We start from the raw sequence: 20,134 nt of genomic DNA on the forward strand, positions 1-20,134 counted from the left end.
ATATAATAAAAGGGTAATATGCAAATCGACCAAACAGCAGAACGACCGGTCGCTATGATGCGCACTAACCACCAGGGGGCAGACGCTCAACACCGGAGCTGCCCCCTGGTGGTCAGTGCGCTCCCACAGGGGAAGTGCAGCTCAGCCAGAAGCCAGGCTCATGGCTGGCGAGCCCAGCAGCAGTGGCAGGAGCCTCTCCCACCTCCAAGGCAGCGCTAAGGAGCAGCAAGCTGGGACTGCGAGAGCCCTGGACTGCGAGAGGGATGTCTGACTGCCGGCTTAGAGGGATGGGGCCTAAGCTGGCAGGCGGACATCCCCCAAGGGTCCCGGACTGCAAGAGGGCGCAGGCTGAGCTGAGGGACACCCCCTTCCAGTGCTCAAATTTCGTGCACCAGGCCTCTAGTACTATATATTAATCAGTTTCACTGGGCCTCTAGTTGTAATATAATGCATAGTTTTTATTAAGGATGCACCGATGGTTAACTTCAGTTTCAGAATTTCACCAAATAATCTGTATTCAGCTTTAGTCTAAGCCTCAGGAAGACCGAATGCCAACTCCTACACTTAAACACCATTTCTGAGGAGAGAACTATGGAGGGAAAGGGAATAAGAGTCACAAGGTGTGTGGTAACAAGGTACAATGAGGGAAGAGATGTCCAGACTGGCAGGTTAGTGTTGCTGTTAGAAGCCTTCACTGGAGGTCTTTCACATGTTTGGGGACTTATTAACACACACACACACACCCCACACAAAGAAAGGCACCAATAGTTTGCTTACAGCAAGCCAGGACACTTTTTGTCTAAAGTTTATTATGGGTTAAATTTAGTGGTAAGCACAACTTTCCATCACATAAATTACCCTATATGCCAACAGAAGTTCTTTCTGTTCATCATGCTGTTCACATCCTCACCAGGAACCTCACAAAGCAATCCCTCAGACCTCAGTTTAGTTCCATAAGCCACGGGTATCTGTGTTAGAAAGTTGCTTGGCAACAGCTGAAGTTAACACTAGACACACCTAGTGACAGAGACATTTTTTGACCTGCTCTTCACTTTCGCCTCTTGGCTCCCTAAGGAGAATGCACAAAGACATCTATTCAGACAAAGATGGATGGTGTTTGGAGACAACAGGGAGTACCATGCACGGCCTGATATGTGCTCAACGTTACTCTGAATCCGTTAGTCAATTACTAGTTCGATCTTTGTGCTTTCAATCCTAATCACTCTGTTTCTCTTTCTTCCAGACATGAATAGAATTCAGTGTTCAAAGAGTTCTAGTACAACTAAATATACAGTAGGGCACCTTTATAGGTGAGATGGGGAGGAGACCCCATGAGGCTCCCTGCAAAATGTGCAAGGCTAGGCCACTCTTGTTCTCTTCTCACTGGGATAAAAGAATTGGTCAAATACCCAACTTCCTCTGGGGAATGAACAAAAGTAAGTAGTTGGCAACCTATTTAAGAACAAAATTTAAACAACGTTCTGCCCTCTAGGACGTCAATCAAGTTTTTCTGCAGAAGCTGATTTTTTAAAAGATCTTTTAAGAACTGTCTGCCATGATCTGTTTCTTGCCAAGTCTGTTCACAACTTAGTTTCCAGTTAGAAGAAAAGCTGAATTCATCACACAGTCATGGACACACTGTTCCCATTAGCAATAGTATAACCCAGTTCTTGGTAGCATATTTGTGCTATTCCTGGAGATGATGCCAAACTGCCCAAACAAGCTAACAGTACCTGCCCTGTTACGATTCACAAGGGTATGTTTATTGCAATCTGAAAGGTTGTGTTTTTTTTTTTTTTCAACAAAAATGCTTGCTGGAAAAAATGATCTGTGTAAACAGAAAAACAGATTTAGAATGACACTCCATATGTACAGGAAGTGTCCCAAGAACATGGGCTTATTCACTCAACCCTTTCTGCAGTATCTTGAGTGCCAATTTTTGTGCTAGGCATATTGTCTCATTTCACATTCCTAAAGGTAACAACCCAAATCTGGGTTGTTTGAAAGCTTCTAGAGATTAATTTAATGACAGTAAAGTCATACCTAGACCAGGGATCTTTTTTTCCCATTAAGGGAAAGCTGACAAATCATGTACATTGTCACATGGTCCACCAACAAGTTCATCAACATCCTCTCAACCACTAAGCTGAGCTAAATTCGTATTTCACAAAGCAAATAAAAGCCATCATATACACAGGTCCTCAAGACCTTCCTGCATCTCCATATCTGCTTCTTCCCTTCCTTTTGGTTACAAGAAGAGCTGTCTCCCACCCTAGGGCAATCTCTCCACCAGTGCCCATCTCAAGAACCTCATTTCTTTAATCATCCAGTCTCATCTTCAGTCTTCCCCTCTCCATTCCTTTCCATCTGCATGAACATATTCAAATATTTGCCATAGAAAAATCAAGGAAAACAGCGACATATACTCACTCATTCCTTCCAACACCCACATCCTTTTTTCCTCCATATTCTTAGAGGCAAAACTTCTTGACAAAAGTTACTACATTCACCTCTACTTCTTCACCTCCCTTTTACACTCCCTTCACTCAGTACAATCTAATTTTTTCCATCATTCAATAAATTGCTCTTAACAAGGTCGTCAACATCCTTGGAACTGCTAAATCCTATCCATAACATTAATATTTCTCTTACTTGCACTCTCAGCTGCATTTAACATATTTGAATACTCCCTAAATTTTAAAATGCTCTTTCCCCTTGACTTGTGAAACACTACACTCTATTTTCCTCCTCTTCTGCCTGATCCTTTTCAAGCCCATCCTAAGTAGACCTCCTTGTTCCTGGCAATCTGCTCCAATCCCATGGCTCCAATCACTCCTGTCTCTTGGGCACCAAGACACACTCAGCTGCTAAGCCAGGAGCCTACTCACACCTGATCAGTGATCAAGTCCCGTCAGTCTTGCCATCAGTCAGCACCCTGTTTAGCTCTTACCTGTGTTAATGCAGCAGTCTCTTTACCCTCTACCTTGCAGGTGGGCAATCTTTTTAAAAAGAGAACTTGAACATGTTTCTCTGCTTATTACACCATTCACACACACACACACACACACAAAAAAAAGACATAGACATGGCATAGCAGTTATTGGCTGCCTATACCAACATCATTTTTCCCTTCCAGTTTAGAAACCCAATTTTCAGCTGGGCACATCACCATTCCAAATAAAAGACTACATTACCCAGCCTCCCTGTAGCTATTTGTGCCAAAGTTCTGATCAGTATGATTAACTGGAAGGGAGTTGAAAGAATTCCAGGAAGTTTCTGTGAAACTGTAGGGGACGTACCCTTCTTCCTTCTTCCTGCTGTTTGGAATGGAGACATGATGACTAAAGTTCACTTAGGTGGCCATCTGGGAGATCATGAGGAGATACACTAAGGAAAAAAGAGTGGCAAGATAGAGAAGCCCAGGCTCCTGATGACCACCAAGCTGTCATACTAGCTCTGGTTTGTCTCTGTCTGAATTTATTTTGTTATTTTGAGTTTCACTATTTTTTTAATATATTTTATTGATTTTTTACAGAGATGAAGGGAAAGGGATAGAGAGTTAGAAACATCAATGAGAGAGACACATCGATCAGCTGCCTCCTGCACACTCCCTACTGGGGATATGCCCGCAACCAAGGTACATGCCCTTGACCAGAATCGAACCTTGGACCCTTGAGTCCGCAGGCTGATGCTCTATCCACTGAGCCAAACCGGCTAGGGCTTGAGTTTCACTATTAAATATAACGGAATCTAGTCCTAAATGGAAGACACAGCTTTCAAGGTCCTTAATGATTTAGCCCTTTTGCCTTTCACTCCTTTCTCTCCTAAACCCAACACACTGTGCTCCAGGAACACAGGTAAGCTCTCTAAGATGCCACATCTCATTTGTAGTCCTCTGCACTTTTCCCCCTCATGCAACCTCACTTCACCAATGACCATTTCTTCATCCTCCACATCTCAGGTCAGACCAGGGACTCTCGGGCTTTATGAGCTATCAGGCACTTGAAAAATCAGAAGCTAATAGACCCTCTTTCAGAAAACTGACCCCCAAAAAAACATTCTGCATACAATTTACTTCACCGCAATGGAAATTTCATTCACAGAACATAAAAATAATCTTTATAAGAGATGACATTTTCCAGTGAAAGTTAATATGCAAATAAAGCAAAAAGTAAACTTTAACTCTCTTCAAACTGAATTTCTCTATGGCAAATATTTGGTTTGAGTAAGTTGACACAGTGATTTAATTTGAGATGATTACATGCATGCCATTCCATTTTGACTTTTCTTTTTAATGATCACAAGTACTGAAAACCTCAACTCTCTCCAAGGCAAGCTCTGTCAGTGAATGCAGGCTTGTGCTAGGAACACCAGAACTCTCCAAGACTGTAAGAGCACAAAGGCTCACATTGCCTGTGTCTTCAAAATCAGTGCATCCTTGGTGAAGTCTGCATCACTCATGCAGGACTGCACCATCTTCAATGCAAGGCTCACAGATGCTGAGGGGATGCACTACACTGGTAGGCGGCTCTCTCTCACTCTCCTCTGCAGCAGGAGGACCAGAAGTGCTGGCTGGCATCACAGATATTACCTGTGCACTGAGCACCAAGACTTCTCTTCCAGCACAAGTGTTGCCTGGCTTAGAAACTTTATCAGTTTAAAAACATTTTCAGAAGAGGTTCATTAGTAATTCTTTGAGGATCAGCAGACACATAAACCAGCAGGATGCAAACCAGTAGTTGGCTGCCCTGAGAAATGTTTGAAATTGCAAAGACATGCCAAGGGGATTGATGTAGCTCCTGTTTCCTCCATGACCTGATTCAGATCACTGTAATAAACTATATCAATTCCAGTGTGAATGGTATCCTTTGATGGAAAAGACTGCCCCAAAAATGAAGGAGGCAGCACAGTATAGTAGCTGAGCACAGGCTTTAATGCTAGGCTGCCTGGGTTTGAATCTTCGGCTCTACTGCTCATTACGGCAAATTGTTAACTGCTCCAAGCCTTTTTCATTTACTTCATGAATTTCTTATGAGGATAAATGAGATAATGCATATAGGGTGCTAAATAATGTGTGTGGCCCACAGTAAGACTTCAAATGTTTGCTGGTGTTACCACTACATCACTGATTCAGACACACTCTCTTACCCACCCTTGCCCACCACATTTTAGCATTTCTGAAACCAGGATGTATCACACAACCAATGGGATCCTAAAATTAATTGGTTGCACTTTTTTTCTTCCTTAGTGGTACATAAAAGGTGCAACTTATAATCAACGGCATAAATTTGATAAAATATGGTACTGAATTTTTCTTTCTGCTCTAAGTCACAAAGCAGCTTAATGATCTATCAGGTATTGGTTTCACCCAGTCTCTCTCGTCATATGTAGCTTGAGAATAATTTAAACAGATATCAACACATTATAGTCTGTGAAACAATCAGGCCTGCCACCTGTTTTCATAGTGTCACTGGAACACACACTCTCATTAGTGTACATGTTGTCTATGGCTGCCTTCTGCATAGCCTCAAAGCCTAAAATATTTACTAACTGGACCTTAACAGAAAAGGTCTGTAAATCCTAGTTTAAGACAGTATTCTGAGATGAGAAAAATGCAAGTTTTAATAATATTTCTGCCTTTTCAAACTATGCTTCTAAAATGGCTCTATATACTGCCTGATGATCTCACAGGATGGTCTCAGAGGACAGGATCTCCCTTACGCTATGCTGGCTTCATGCTTCCATTGGCAAGAACACTGCCAAATAACAATCTCCCGGGCTTTTGTACCTTCTTATATTTGTCCAGGAAAGTAAAACTACAGCAGTGTAATTGGTAGCAGAACTCAGGGAATTTTCAGAACAACAGAAAGAAAACCTAGATTAAGAGGAAAAGTCTTTTATCCACTTTTATGAGGTATCTAGAGTAGTCAAATTCACTGAGACAAGAAAGCAGAATGTTGGCTGCCAGGATGGGGGTAGGAGGAAATGGGAATTGTTTAAAGGGTATAGAGTTTGGATTTTGCAAGATTTTTCGAAAAAGTTCTGGAAATTTGTTGCACAACAGTGTGAATATATTTAACATCGTTGTTTTGAGTTCAAAAGGAAAATTCTATCAGCATTTTCATTATTTTGTGCTTCTTTGGACACAGCAGGAAGTTTAAAAATGGGATATAGGTAACAAAATCATCTTGGACAGCTATATAATGTTTCTGGTTTAAAATGGTGTATCTGCAACTTTTCTATAAAGAAAACTATTCTAAAATTAAGTTTATTTTAAAACTCATGTAATAAATTGCTTCTCACTTATTCCATTATTACAGCATTTTATTTCTTACTCTTGAAGTTCCATTCTTACTGCCCTGTCATTAAAAATTGTAGCAACTTCCCAAATGCTGAGATATAAAATTATAATACTCCCATTACAATGGTGTACTTTAAACCTGGTAAACTAGAGAAGAGATGACAATAAAAGAATTGGCAGAAAACCCAAATGACAAAAACAGGAAACTAAAAGCAGGGTGGTTACAGATGGTAAATGATCCTACAAAGTAAAAGATAACTATGAAGAGAAGGTGCTAACTGCTCCTTAAACCTTACTGTGCTCTAAAATTCTTTATAGAAATTCTAGAAGTACAAAGACATTGGGATATTTTTTAGCTGCAAAAGGCAAAACAGGTTACATATAGATGGCAACAACAAAAAATTCAAACACTACAAATATTCATCACCATTTTATAGAAGTCAGCAGTTTTAACTAATAAAATTAGTCAACCATGTGAGGCATTTGGACCATATCCTTATCAGCCAAGGTAGTAGTCTTCAAAGAACATTCCCGTTCAGCATGGATTAGAAAGGACAAAGGTAAATGACCCAGGGAATTGGAAAAGAGTTCAAATAGAAGAGATGGGAGGGTCCAAAAGCCAACCTACTTATGTGATTAGGACTAGCTCTTTACTGAAATCACATCTTGAGTTTCTCCTACAAGCCAACCCTCCTTTCATCTAACTGTGAACAAAAGAGGCTTCAAAATAACTGATACTCCCAAATTCCTTAAAAATAAAACTGAAGCTTCTAACATCATCCTGTTTATGCTGTAAACTAGCTTTAAACTCTGTGGTACTACATAGCCAATGACTAAAGTAAGTTAGCTTAATTATGTCATTCACATTATTGGGGCAGCTTTGGAAAAAATGGAAGTGGGGGAGGGAGGGAAAGACCAGAGGCTATAAAAAAAAAAAGTCTATGGAAGGTTAAGGGGCAGGTGTGTGTGTATATGTGTGTGTGTGGGGGGGGGGGCAGGAGATAAAAGTTAAGAGGAAGGCCAGGTGACATAAAACTAAGGGTGGAGGCTGAGCTTTTTCCTTTTGAGATGTCTGAATGAAGGAAAAGCAGTATTTCAGAAAGATATATATTTGCTTAGCTTGTGTGTTTAAGGGAAGACGGAAATGGGAACTAGAGCCTTGTAAGGATTTAAGAAGAAGCATAATTTAAAGCTGCACAGGGAAGAATTGGGATGAAAGAAAAGGTCTACATCTTGATTGTGATGGTAGTTAAATGACTGTATGCATTTACTGGAACTCATAAAACTATACACTAAAAAGGCTAAATTTTATTATACTTAAATTATATCTCAATAAATCTGACATTTTAAAAAGCTATTAACAGCAAAAATGCTGATTAACCTATAAGGTTTGTTTATCACAATGTAAAACAACAAACACAAAAAACAAGAATAAGTATTTTTAAACTATTTGATGTTTTACAATATTGAAAATATAACCAAACTGTTTGTGGTATATAATGAAGCATGCTTTTTATTAAATTCTATTCCAGTCTTCCACCATTAGTGTCTCTCTTAAATGGAAAGTGTAGTTTCTGACATCTCTCCAGTGTAGCCTCGGTGAACAGGAGCTGCAATGGCAGGCAAGTGACTCAGCATCTGGCGCTACACTTGGAGAAGCAGGCACATCCACCATATGCTCCATAACTAGAAAACAAGCTACATGCTGAAAGCCTATTATTTCTAGACTCCTACTATTCTGGAAGCTTTTTTTTTTCTCTTTTATTTTCCTCCCATCCTCAGAGAAGTCTTGCCTTAAGGTTAACCCCTGGAGTCTACCTTAATACCAGAAAGTCTTACTTCTACCCCTATGCCAGTTAGATGCTTCCACAGCACCCCATGGACTGCTTATCATGCTGTTCTATAGATAGCTGTTTCTGAATCCATTTTCTCTACAAACTGGAAGCCAAAATGCTGAAGAGGGACCAAGACTGATTTTTGTAGCCCCAGCACCAAGCTAGTGCCTTGTAGAGGCAAGGCATCCTATAACTGTTTCTTCAATGAGACTCTAAGACAGTAGTTAACCTTTACAGGTTATGAGCCCCTTTGAGAATCTGATGAAAGTCAGGGAATCTGCTCTGAAAAATATGTGCATTTATACAAAGTTTTACTTATAAGTTCAAGAAATCTATGAAGGACCTAAAATCCCTGCAGAGATTTCCCCAGCTAAGATGCCTAGTGTAAACATTCCAGTTTCATTCTATACAAGGGGAGAAACAGAGAGTCAGCTGTCCACATGTGATCTAAAATAAGGAAAAGGATTTAGTAAAATATCCCCAAGGAATTACAGGGCAGAAAGGATTAGAATTAGAGGTAGGCATGGGCCATCTATCTTATATAAAATTTTCTCAGTGTCAACATTACAAGTTCACGGCTATCCTATATTAAATAAAGATAAGGGAAATTCCCTAACAGTTATGCCACAGATGAAGATGTGGGACAGGAGAACCTCACAAACACGTTTTTCTCATCCAATTATAAGACACAAGATACCTACATAAAAGATACACATGGAGAGTATAATACTAAAATAACCTGTATTACAACACATGAGCCATGGTCCAAAAAGACTCTGTAGGATGAGGGTTGTGGAGGAGGGAATGGTAGTATGTTCAAAGAGTGGTACTACCACAAATACCCATACTAAAATTTTCCCAAGAGCTCAACTCTGTGGCACTGGACTGTCCCCTACAGTGGACACAAGGGCAGTGGTTAGAGACCTTGGTCCAACATTACCTAGGTCTCTCGAAGTCAGTCATGAAACTGACATTAAAGAAGCCATGTATTTACTATTTATATAGTGAAATAATAAATAACTAACCAGAATGGAATTAAGAATCACAGACTTGTGGTCAGTCTCCTTTGGCATGTCCTCCTCCTAAAATAAAGGTCCTATATATGTATAAAGGCACATGTGAAGAAAGGTAGTCCTGGGGAAAACTAAAGACTGTTCAATTCACTGTGGAATCAAAAGGTAGGAAATTAGATTTGGCAATATTTGCTAAATTAATATTAGTTTATTTGCTTAGATTAGTAAATCTATATATTATCATTTTAAAACTTTATGTCAAGGATAAGACTCTTGTATCCAGCAATGTTCTTAGGGCTATTTCCTTAAATGCCACTATTTCCTTTTTGTAGAAAATGTTTACATTTGGGACCTCACTTTATCTTCACACACACAAAAAACAAGTCTCTAATGGCTTTAGCATTAGCTGACTGCAGCTGGAAGTCTTCACCATGCTCTGAGCAAACCATCCTGTGTCACATCATGTCAGATCCTTGCCCAAATTGCCTCCAGTGAGTCTTTCAAAAAGATGTGCAAACATTAGCTGAACAATATACTACGATTCATCTTCAAAAAAAAGAAAACCTGGACAGCGCAGCGGCTCGGCCTCCCAGGGGAGGGTCCTTACGACACCAGCACAGCTCGGCGACCCCGGCTTGCTTCGGCCACCATGCCGCGCTCTTTCCTGTCAGGAAGTCTGCCTGCTCCTGCTGGAGGCCCAACTACAGCGAGCTGCAGACTCTTCTCCAGAGTTCACCTTCCAGCAGCCCTACGACCAGGCCCACCTGCTGGCGGCCATCCCACCTCCTGAGGTCCTCAACACCACGGCCTCGCTGCCCACGCTCATCTGGGACTCTCTCCTGGCACCACAAGCCCAGCCAATTGGCTGGGCCTCCCTTCTACCCCGGGAGATCCCCAAGGTTGTTGAGCTGACCTCCCTGTTAGACGAGGACAGTAGGAAAGGCTCCCAGCCTCACAGCCCACCCTCGCCAGCCCCTTCCTCCTTCTCTTCCACCTCAGCCTCTTCCCTGGAGGCCGACGGTTATGCTGCCTTCCCGGGCTTGGGCCCATTGCCCAAGCAGCTGTCTGGGCTCTCAGGGGCCAAGGACCCCTAGTCTTGCAAGGCCTTCAACTGCAAATACTGCAACAAGGAATACGTCAGACTGGGTGCCCTCAAGATGCACGTCCGAAGCCACACCCTGCCCTGCGTCTGTGGCATCTGCGGGAAGGCCTTCTCCAGGCCCTGGCTGCTATAGGGCCATGTCCGGACCCACACCGGGAGAAGCCCTTCTCCTGCTCCCACTGCAACTGTGCTTTTGCTGACCGCTCCAACCTGCGGGCCCACCTCCAGACCCACTCACATGTCAAGAAGTACCAGTACAAGACGTGCTCCCGCACCTTCTCCCACATGTTCCTGCTCCACACACACCAAGAGTCAGGCTGCTCAGGGGGCCCCCCCGCTGACCCCTTCGGCTGCTTCTGCCTCTCCAGACCCTCCCCCTGCAGCGGCCTCCCCCAACTCTGGAAGGAAGGACTCCTGCATCCTTCTCACCGCTGTGGAATTCCCTTCTGAGCTCCCCTTTTGGCTGTTGTAGCTTCACAGGGCGCTGAGGACCATTTCCAGTGTGTCTGCTTGGGGGGCCTCGGTTGGCTCTGTGGACGGCTGATGGGAGGGTGGCCCCTTCTGGCAGCCACTGCTCCCCAGCGAGCGTTCTGGAGTTGGCCTTGATGTGTGGGCTTGTGTATCCAAAACTGTTTGGATACAGCTGCTTTGAGCTACAGGACAAAAGCCAATGACTGATAGAGGCTCCCACCCCACTCCTGCCCACCCCAGAAACCCTCAGGCCACCTCTCCAGGAGGTGTAACTGCAGCGATCCACCCCCAGGGTGTCCACGGGACCTGCGGGGGGGGGTTGGGGGGGGGTCTCTGACACAAGGACATGTATAGACCCCAGGATGCCTCAGGCCTGGGCAGCTATTTCAGCCTCCTGTTTGTCATGGTGGCACCTGTTTCACGGGGAATTTAGCAGCGTCTCAAAAAGGAATGTGAGTAACTGCCGTCACTTGTCAGGGGCCCAAATAGGATGCTTCGGCCCAACCAATGTGTCTCCCAGAACTATTTTCAGGGATCCAACAGGTGGGCCCAGGAGGAAGATGTTTACATTTTTTTAAAAGGTACACTGGTATTTATATTGCAAGCAACATTTTGTACTAAGGAAGCATTTTGTATAGTTATATGTACAGTTTATTGATATTTAATAAAGCGGTTAATTTATATGTAAAAAAAGGAAAAAAAAAGAAAACCTGTGTATTTTTACTCTGCACATGTACACTGTAACTTTCTCAGAATGCTTTGTCATTTAAACATACATATTTCAATGTTTTTGTACTGGTAGACTAAGAATACAAAAAGCTCTCAGTTATTTTATGAATAAAAACAAAAAAAATCTGTTGAAGCTAAACACCATATTGGTATGATATTCTGTATGCCAATTCTCTGCCTCGCTTAAAAAAAAAAAAAGAGTTGATCAATATAACTCCTTCACCCCTTTAAAGTAAACAAGAACAATGACAATCATAAGTCAACTGGAACAACTTGTGTTCCTAATTAAATGAAAAGGCCTTCTTTAGAGAACATTTTTCACATAAATGAGAATGTACTTTATTATCACCAGAGGTCACTGCCAGCCAGGTGATAACAGGTTTTAAGTTAGGGCTTAAAAAAACCTGTTAGCCTCAGTACTTTCTTGAGCAGCCTCTACAACCCCTCACCTCTTTTATCTATTTCCCATCCTTCCCCATCCCCAACAGGTAAGCTCAAACACTGCACATGACCAGGAACAAGACACTCTCAGAGCCTCTCTAGAAAACAATGAAGTTGTCATATGAAGGTGTATATGCTGACTTGGCCATCCATGCTCTAGTCTAAAACACTGATCTTATTTTTGTCTGAAAAGTAATCATCCAAATTGAAAAAAGTAAGTTTTCTGAGAGACCAAAGAAGTAAACTACTAATGATCTTCTGAAAAGAAATACACCTACCATGGGGTCAGCAAACATCTATCTATATAAAACCCTAATATGTAAATAGACCAACGGCAGAACAACCAGTGGGATGACCGGTAGCTATGACGCACGCTGACCACCAGGGTGCAGACGCTCAACGCAGGAGCTGCCCCCAGCCCGCAGGCCCTGATCGTCGGTGGCAGGGGGGTAGAGCCGGCGAGCAAGCGGTGCCAGGCCAGCCAAGGTGGGTGCGAGCGGGGGCCCCGATCACCCTGCTAGTTGCCCCACAGATCGGCCCTGATCACTGGCCAGGCCTAGGGACCCTACCTGTGCACAAATTTCGTGCACCTGGCCTCTAGTCTTTCATAAAGGGCTAGAAAGAAGATAGTTTAGATTTTGCAGGCCATGTGGTCTCCATTGCAAATATTCTTCTCTGCCATTGTAGCATTATAACAGCTATAGACAATACATAAATAAATGAGTGTGGTTGTGTTACAATACAATTTTATTTACAAAACAAGGTGGCCAACTCCTATACAAAAATCTAGATCCTCTGTTATGATACTGTTTACATGCACACCTTTGATGCAAGATTGATGTGAGAAATGTCACTCTAAATGGCTTGCTCTCTCTCTTTCTTGTTTGTTGTGCAGAAGCTGTTCAATTGGCTCTCAGTTGTCTCTCAGATGTGTTCTTGGGAGGGAGTGAGGTCAGTGTCCTCCTTTGCCACCATCTTGGTCCCCCCTCTAGATAATCACTTCATTTAAATCATCCATTCAACAACAACACAGGCATACAAACAACTAATACTTAGCATCTGTACATGACCCTACAGACAATAAGAAATCAGATAGTGTGCGAGAGAGGAGGAGGAAAAGAACTTAAATGAAGCCTTACTGTGCGTTTGGTAATTTTCCAAAGAATTGCCTCATAGTCAGGGATATTAAGTTTTGAGGTGGTATTAAAGGGAGATTAGACTTCCATAAGTCTTTTGCAGAACTGGAAAGTTGGGTCTATCAGAAGGCATAATGATGGAAGGCTATCTTTGTAGTTTCAGCATGAGGGAACAGTAAATGCAAAGCAATATTCCTGTGTCTGAATATTCCTGATGGTTTTTACAGATCCCCTAGGCTACTCTACCCCCAAAGTTAAACCAATGTCCTAAATTATCTTACATATTCCTACGTATTACTAAAACTTACCGAATCTTCTGGAGGTCTCTGGATTTTTCCCCAATCCACAGAAGGTCCCTTTTCTTGCAAAAATCTATGAAATAGCTTACGAAATCCATCAAGGTCTTTTTTAGTGTGCTATAAAAACAGAAATATATTGGCTCTCAGAATGCTTAATATTTAATAAAAACAGATATATATTGTACACTTAAAATGCCTTTCAATGAAATTTTTAAACTATTAGAACATGGAGTCTTTTTTATCCCCCAATTTAAAACTAAAGAGGGAGGAAAAGCTAATAGGAACCACACTTAAAGGAATACAAGCAAATAATACTCCCCATATCCCACCAGTGTCATGTACTCTGAACACCATTTGGTCCATGGGAAATCCAAATGGTTCCCTGTATTTATTCACCAATATCTTTCTCTGCTTCTTTTCAGTGAAAATATATGCTCACTAAAAGAACAAAAAGGAACAAAACACAACTACAAAACATTAAGTACAAATTAAAATATGAAAATGAAAAGGATAATCTATTGATTTGTAAGTAGAAAAGTAAATCTGCCTATTGTGGGATCTCTATTATTATGCTGACAAGTAGCATAGTTCTATTAGAACTGGCTCTTTTAAAAAAGGCATTCAGGATATATGGTTCATGAACACTGGTATCCATTTCTCTACCCAATAATATCAAAACACAGAATAAATAAAGTGTAATTTTGTTCTGTTTAGACTTTAGAAACTTCCTAGAATTAAACAAGAAAAAGACAATGGTTTTATAATAGCTAAATGTTGAAAATTCTTAATTGTTAAGCAATCCTAATTTTTAATGTTCTCGTTACATCTTGTGCTTATTTTAAACTGGATGATCAGCAGCAGCAACTCAGCAAATAGATGAATGAAAGCAAGAAACATTGTAGAGTCCTTACCTCAAACTCATGTGATGGTGCTGTGATGAGTATTTTTTCTAATTCTTTCTTCACAGATAATTCTAGCTCTTGTCGAATGACCTCTTGGAACTGAGAAGCGCCATCTTGAGACATTGCTTTGCTAAGATCTTAAAACAAAAATATAAAACAACCAACTGAAAAATAAGAAATCCATTTAAACAGCTGCCAAGTTAAAACTGATTTATTTCTGGTTTTCCAGCTAATGAAAAAGGCTCAATGCTATAGTCCCATCATCCTCTCACAGAATTTCAGTAGTGTCAACTAGTTAGGACTATATAATCACACTAGAGACCTGGTGTACGAATTCGTGCACCAGTGGGGTCCTTCAGCCAGGCCTGTGGGATCGGGCTGAAACCGGCTCTCCGATATCCCCCAAGGGGTCCTGGATTGCGAGAGGGCACAGGCCAGGCTGAGGGACCCCACCAGTGCATGATCGGGGTCAGGGAGGGACACAGGAGGTTGGCCAGCCGGGGACCATGGGAGGGCTCCAGGGCATGTCTGGCCCATCTCGCTCAGTTCCGATTGGCCAGACCACAGCAGCAAGCTAACCTACCGGTCAGAGCGTCTGCCCTCTGGTAGTCAGTGCACGTCGTAGCGAGCAGTTGAGCGGCCTTAGCATATCATTAGCATATTACTCTTTGGTTGAATGGATGACCAGACACTTAGTATATTAGGCTTTTATTATATAGGATGTGATTAAATTTGACTATTTTGCACATCTATATGCTTTACTAGTATATCTGAAATACTAAACACTTTTAGGAAGATGGGGTAGGTGGAAGTAAAAAGATTAATCTTCATTTGAGTACATAATTCCATCTCTACTCATGTTTCCCTCCTAGCCATTAAAACTAGAGTAAAATCAGAACAATTGGGATAATGTTAATAAGGATATGTGTTATGGAACATGCCCTTACGGAACTCCTGCTGCATCATAAGATAATGAAGGGGTCTAGCAATTTCGCAGAAGCAAGACTCCTTCTTCCTTCAGGCCACATGAAAAATTTAAGGAATCCCTTCTATTTTAGAAGGAGAGCCACTATAGTTTCATATTCCTTTCTAGAAGAACCCCTTGAGAAATAGATAATGGCAATTCCAAGTTGCTTCTACTTCCTTTGGCATCAAAATTTTAATTTTAAAAAGAGGAGGGCACATGGCTACTTCCCCACTCTGATCCTCAATTTCAGTAAAGACTTTTCAGTACTCATCTGTATAAGACAAGACTACCAGGACTTCTGGCATAGCTGAGCATCTCTGTGACAGTCGGATCTTGCTAAAGGTGACAGAAATGCCTTTTAGATGAAAACAAAAATAGAAAAATACAGAAAAAAAACATCCTAGGCTCACGTATCTCAAGAGAAAAATGCCAACATAGATGTTTTACACACTTAAGTATCTAGATTATCCTATTTTTTATAAAATAAGGGACAGGCTGATTATTGTTCACCTCCCCTTTATCCTCAATACCTAACTCAATCTTATTTTATAAATGTATTTGTGAAGTTTATGTTCAAACATTTTCTTTAATAATTAGTTCTACAAATGTTGGTTAATTTAGCAGAATCATATTTCACATAGCATAAATTCTTTTACTTATCTGGGTAGCAGGAAACATTTATATAGACAGAATTAAAGCCAACATAATAAATATTTTAAGATACTTTTGAGAGTAGAAATTAGTATATTATGTTAACTCCTGAAGCAATATATTTAATATAGACAGCTTCCCCCTCTCCTTAATATTTAAAAATGTTAACAAATGAGATATTTAACATAGATCTTCAAAAATCTTTTATACACACTTTCCATCATATTAAAATCCAAGAAGAAAAAAAAAAGGAAATTTGGGGAGAACACAATCTAATCCTAAAATAGCCATTCTCTAACTGTGCTCTTTTTACAGGCATAAATCACAACACAACTAAGTTTATGGACTCCAGTAAAACTACCAAAGTGAACCCAATTGTGGTTCATAACAAGGTCTTTGTGAGCTAAAAAAAAAAAAAAAAAAAAAAAACACCATAAGAAACACATAAGTGTGTGTTCCATAAACAATCCATATGTTTCAACTAGTAAGTAGAAATTTGATTATAGTGTGTAAAAACCCATGACAATGGATGAGAACAATTGCATAACTATGATAGGTAGTTAAAAACAAAACTCCTCCAGAACATTTTAAACTAAAGTCAATGTGACAACCAAACACACATGTTCATCCCTTGGCTAACTTAGCTGTAATTTAAAATCTGTCACAGATTAAGTCCTCTAACCTGCCACCCCATGTATTGGGGATATCTCCTCCCCAATCTTTAAGCCAACTCCCATATTAATGTTTAGAAAACAGTTTGGGGAAAATATCTACTAAATATAAAACCTCTAAATTACACACGAATTGTTTCTATGTCACAGATTGATTAAAACAGATCAAGAAATTAATATGTAATGATTTTTTAAAATAAGTGGAGTTTTTTTGTTGTTGTTAGACTCAAGACACCTACAGACTTGCTGCTTTGTTGTTGAAGTTAGACCCTAAAGGCCAACGTTTAGTCACATTCCTAAAAAATAGAGTGATGGAAACATTTAACTTACTTATATCTGGGAAGAATGAGATAAAACTAAGTGAAACTGCTAAGTTTAAAATAACTCTCTAGTAGCTGTCTGAGATTTGTGTACATGAGAACACACACACACACACACACACACACACACACACACACACACAAAACAAAAAACCACCATACACCAAACTTTAGAGACTCTCTGCAGAACAATAGCCTATCAACTTTACATGACTTAAGGCCAAAATGCACAGAATCCGAGCCACTATCCTCCCCATCAAGCCAAGCTAAGAAGACTGACTGAAAGGCTCACATTTAATATTACATGTGATCTTTGCCAGCTGCAGCAGGTCCAACCCTCAAACACTAATTCAAAAAGCCAGACAGATTCAAACGCCAGTTGTGACAAATAGGCCGTACTTTTATTCCTTCCATTTGTATGACATAGCACCAAATTCAAACGAAGAACAGTTTGTATTCCTTCTACCCCCTCTACAAATATGAACAGCTTACACAACAAAAGAACATTATAACACGCCTATCACTTCTTCCACCCCATTCCACAGCTGTTTCCTCTCCTTTCCTTGAGGAAAGTGCGACTGTGAAGTTCTTTTTTTTAAGTGACTCGATAATAAGGAAGGGCTTTTAAGGAATAAAGAATATTCAAGAATAAAGAATAAGTGTGCTTAATCAAGACCAGGAGGCATAGGGCTAGAAGCCATTTCCCTTTCTAGTAACCTTATACATCCCGAATTCAAGAAAGGCCTGGAATTTCTGGTAGAAAAAGAAGTACAAACATTAGATGCTTTTTGGGCTTAACCTTCTCAGGTTACACTTCTGGCAATGACAGCTGAGTTTCTAATGTAAGGTCAATTAAAGAATCCCCTGAATAATGCAAGATTTCTAACCTCCTAAAATGTTTTGTCCCTCAATTCTTAGCAATAGAGAAATTGATTCTCCTTGACTATAGACAGAGAGTAGATTAGGAATAAAACATTTCATTACCTCAGTCATAAATCAAAACATTTTTAGTGATGAGAAGGAGCATTTAATCTAGTCTCAACATTTTAGATATAAAAACAAAGTTGAAATAGTTAAATGACTAATTCAAGGTCACAGAGCAGGCTTAATGGAACCCCAAAACAAAGCCAGTTTATGCTGAACCCCAGCCCAATACAATGAGGTGAAAATATCGTGCTCATTTTCCCCTCCTAGTCTAGCTCCTTAATCATGACACAAAACCTCTAAATAACACTCTCCTCCAAAAGCATTTCTATTAGGATGTTGCCTTATACTCAATGAGATAAAAAGGAAACTCCCTACCACATAAAACTGAACTTACTAGAATCTTGGTTGACTTAATTACAATTTGGCATAGAACAGGCAGTAACTTTATTTTACAAGTTTTTCCCCCACCTCAATTTCCTAATTCTTCCTTGTTCATAAGAACTAAAATTTCCACATCATAGTCTTTCCTCTATCCAACTGGAGTAACCAACACCACCACCAAAAAGAAGGAGAAAAAGCAATAAAACAAGAGGTAGGAGACATTCAATCTAACAAGTGATTGTTTTCATTTCTTAATTCAGGTATTTCATTTCATCCATTTTAGCAGCTAAGAAGTGTACATAATACCCTTCCGTGATATCATGATACTGGCACAAATAAAACAACTTCACACTCTAAAACAGAAAGCTAGCTTCACAAAGCAAAGACCATGAAAAAAAGACTGACCAAAAACAAGAGCAACAAAGAGAGTGAGGAGCCCTCTCCAGGCTACCACCCACCACTCATTATCTCTGAACAGTCCCAACCTTCATTGGAAACCCACATTGAGATGTATTCAAAGTTAGAAAATTGGAGAGTTCATTTCATCTTAAACTAAGAAATGACTTGTGATCCAAGTAAATGTAAAACTCTAAGAATGTAGTAGCAACTAGAAATAACCACAAATAAAATTAAAGACATATACATACTGACTAGATTTATAGTTAATTAAAACTAACCATCCCCTTCTGGGGTCACACTACAGTCCTTTAAACTCAGTTATTTGTGAGTACTCCTCCTAGAAAAGCTTTTCTTCTTTGGATTCCATTACCCAATATTATCCTACATTATCTACATCTCTGTCCAGGCCTCAATTTCCATATCATACTCCTCTTTTGTTTTCTACTCCCTGGATTTCCTAAGATTCTGCCCCAAGACCATTTTCCCTTCAATTATTCCCTTACCAATCTCCTTATTAATAACTCCCAAATATGTGCCTCTCATCCTCATCTTTTTTTTTTTTTCATGAGTTACAGGCTCACATTTCCTATAATATTCTAAACCTTTTGCACCCCCTTCAATTATCCCTTACCAATCTCCTTATTAATAACTCCCCAAATATGTGCCTCTCACCTCATCTTTTTTTTTTTTTCATGAGTTACAGGCTCACATTTCCTATAATATTCTAAACCTTTTGCACCCAGATACTCAAATGGATACCTCAAACTCAACATGTCAAAATCGTCTCTAAATCCATCTCCCTGACCTCCATGGCATTAACATTCCCCTAGTCACTCCTAGGTGACCTAGAAATTCAGTTGCAATTGGCTCTTCCTTCCTTTCCCCTGAATATTACATCCAATCCAATACTATACTTCTTAATTGAATCATAACACAATCTCATTCACTTCTTTCCCTTTCCACTGCTACCTTAATTTCCCTCTCATTTTCACTCTCACGGTCATAATGAAAACAGCTTTCTACCTGTTTTGCTCATCTGTCACTCTAATCTGGTGGTATCAAGCAAAATGGATTGGTTCTCCCTAAGTTGCAACCCCAATCATATCACTACTCTTCCTCATTTGATGGGATTTCATTTGATGGGAAATATATATAAATTCCTTAGCCAGGCATGTCTTAAAAACCAAGCTGAAGTATCCTTTTGAGTAGCCAAAGCTAATCAAAGTGCTAAAGCAGAAGGCCTAAAGGCTTAAATTTCCTACTCTATTTGTGACATCTCAATAGTGCTTCTAAAACTTTAATGTGCATACAAGTCACCTGGAGGGCTTGTTAAAACACAGATCTCTGGGCAAGCTCTCAAAGATTCTGACTCAGTGGGTCTGGAATGGGGAGAATATGCATTACTTATAAGTAAATGCTGTCAGTATTGCTTTTGCTTTGAGTAGCTCTGATATAGATTATACTCCATCTTAATATGTATGTAGCAGTTATGCACATTGTTCTCCCTATCCCAATGCGTTTTCTGTCACCTATTCTCTGCCCTAAGGCCCCATGTGCTTAAGAAATGGCATCAGGCCCAGATTTTAAAA

The 20,134-nt window shown here is 40.3% G+C and overlaps 1 protein-coding gene and 1 pseudogene across 2 annotated transcripts in view; one reads left to right on the forward strand and one right to left on the reverse strand.

Moving 5' to 3' along the window:
* UGP2 (UDP-glucose pyrophosphorylase 2) overlaps positions 1-20,134 on the reverse strand; it is a 50,787-nt gene that overhangs the window by 19,131 nt on the left and 11,522 nt on the right. For both annotated transcript variants that reach the window (XM_005884561.2, XM_005884559.2), the window contains exons 2-3: positions 14,239-14,366; positions 13,337-13,444 (exon numbers count right to left, since the gene is read on the reverse strand). In XM_005884561.2, coding sequence (XP_005884623.1) covers positions 13,337-13,444; positions 14,239-14,352 — 222 coding nt within the window. In that variant the 5' untranslated portion in view covers positions 14,353-14,366. The remainder of the gene's footprint in view (positions 1-13,336; positions 13,445-14,238; positions 14,367-20,134) is intronic.
* On the forward strand, positions 3,761-11,411 carry LOC106724467 (annotated as a pseudogene).

This window comes from Myotis brandtii, unplaced genomic scaffold, assembly GCF_000412655.1.
Source record: "Myotis brandtii unplaced genomic scaffold, ASM41265v1 scaffold84, whole genome shotgun sequence".
Taxonomy (NCBI): domain Eukaryota; kingdom Metazoa; phylum Chordata; class Mammalia; order Chiroptera; family Vespertilionidae; genus Myotis; species Myotis brandtii.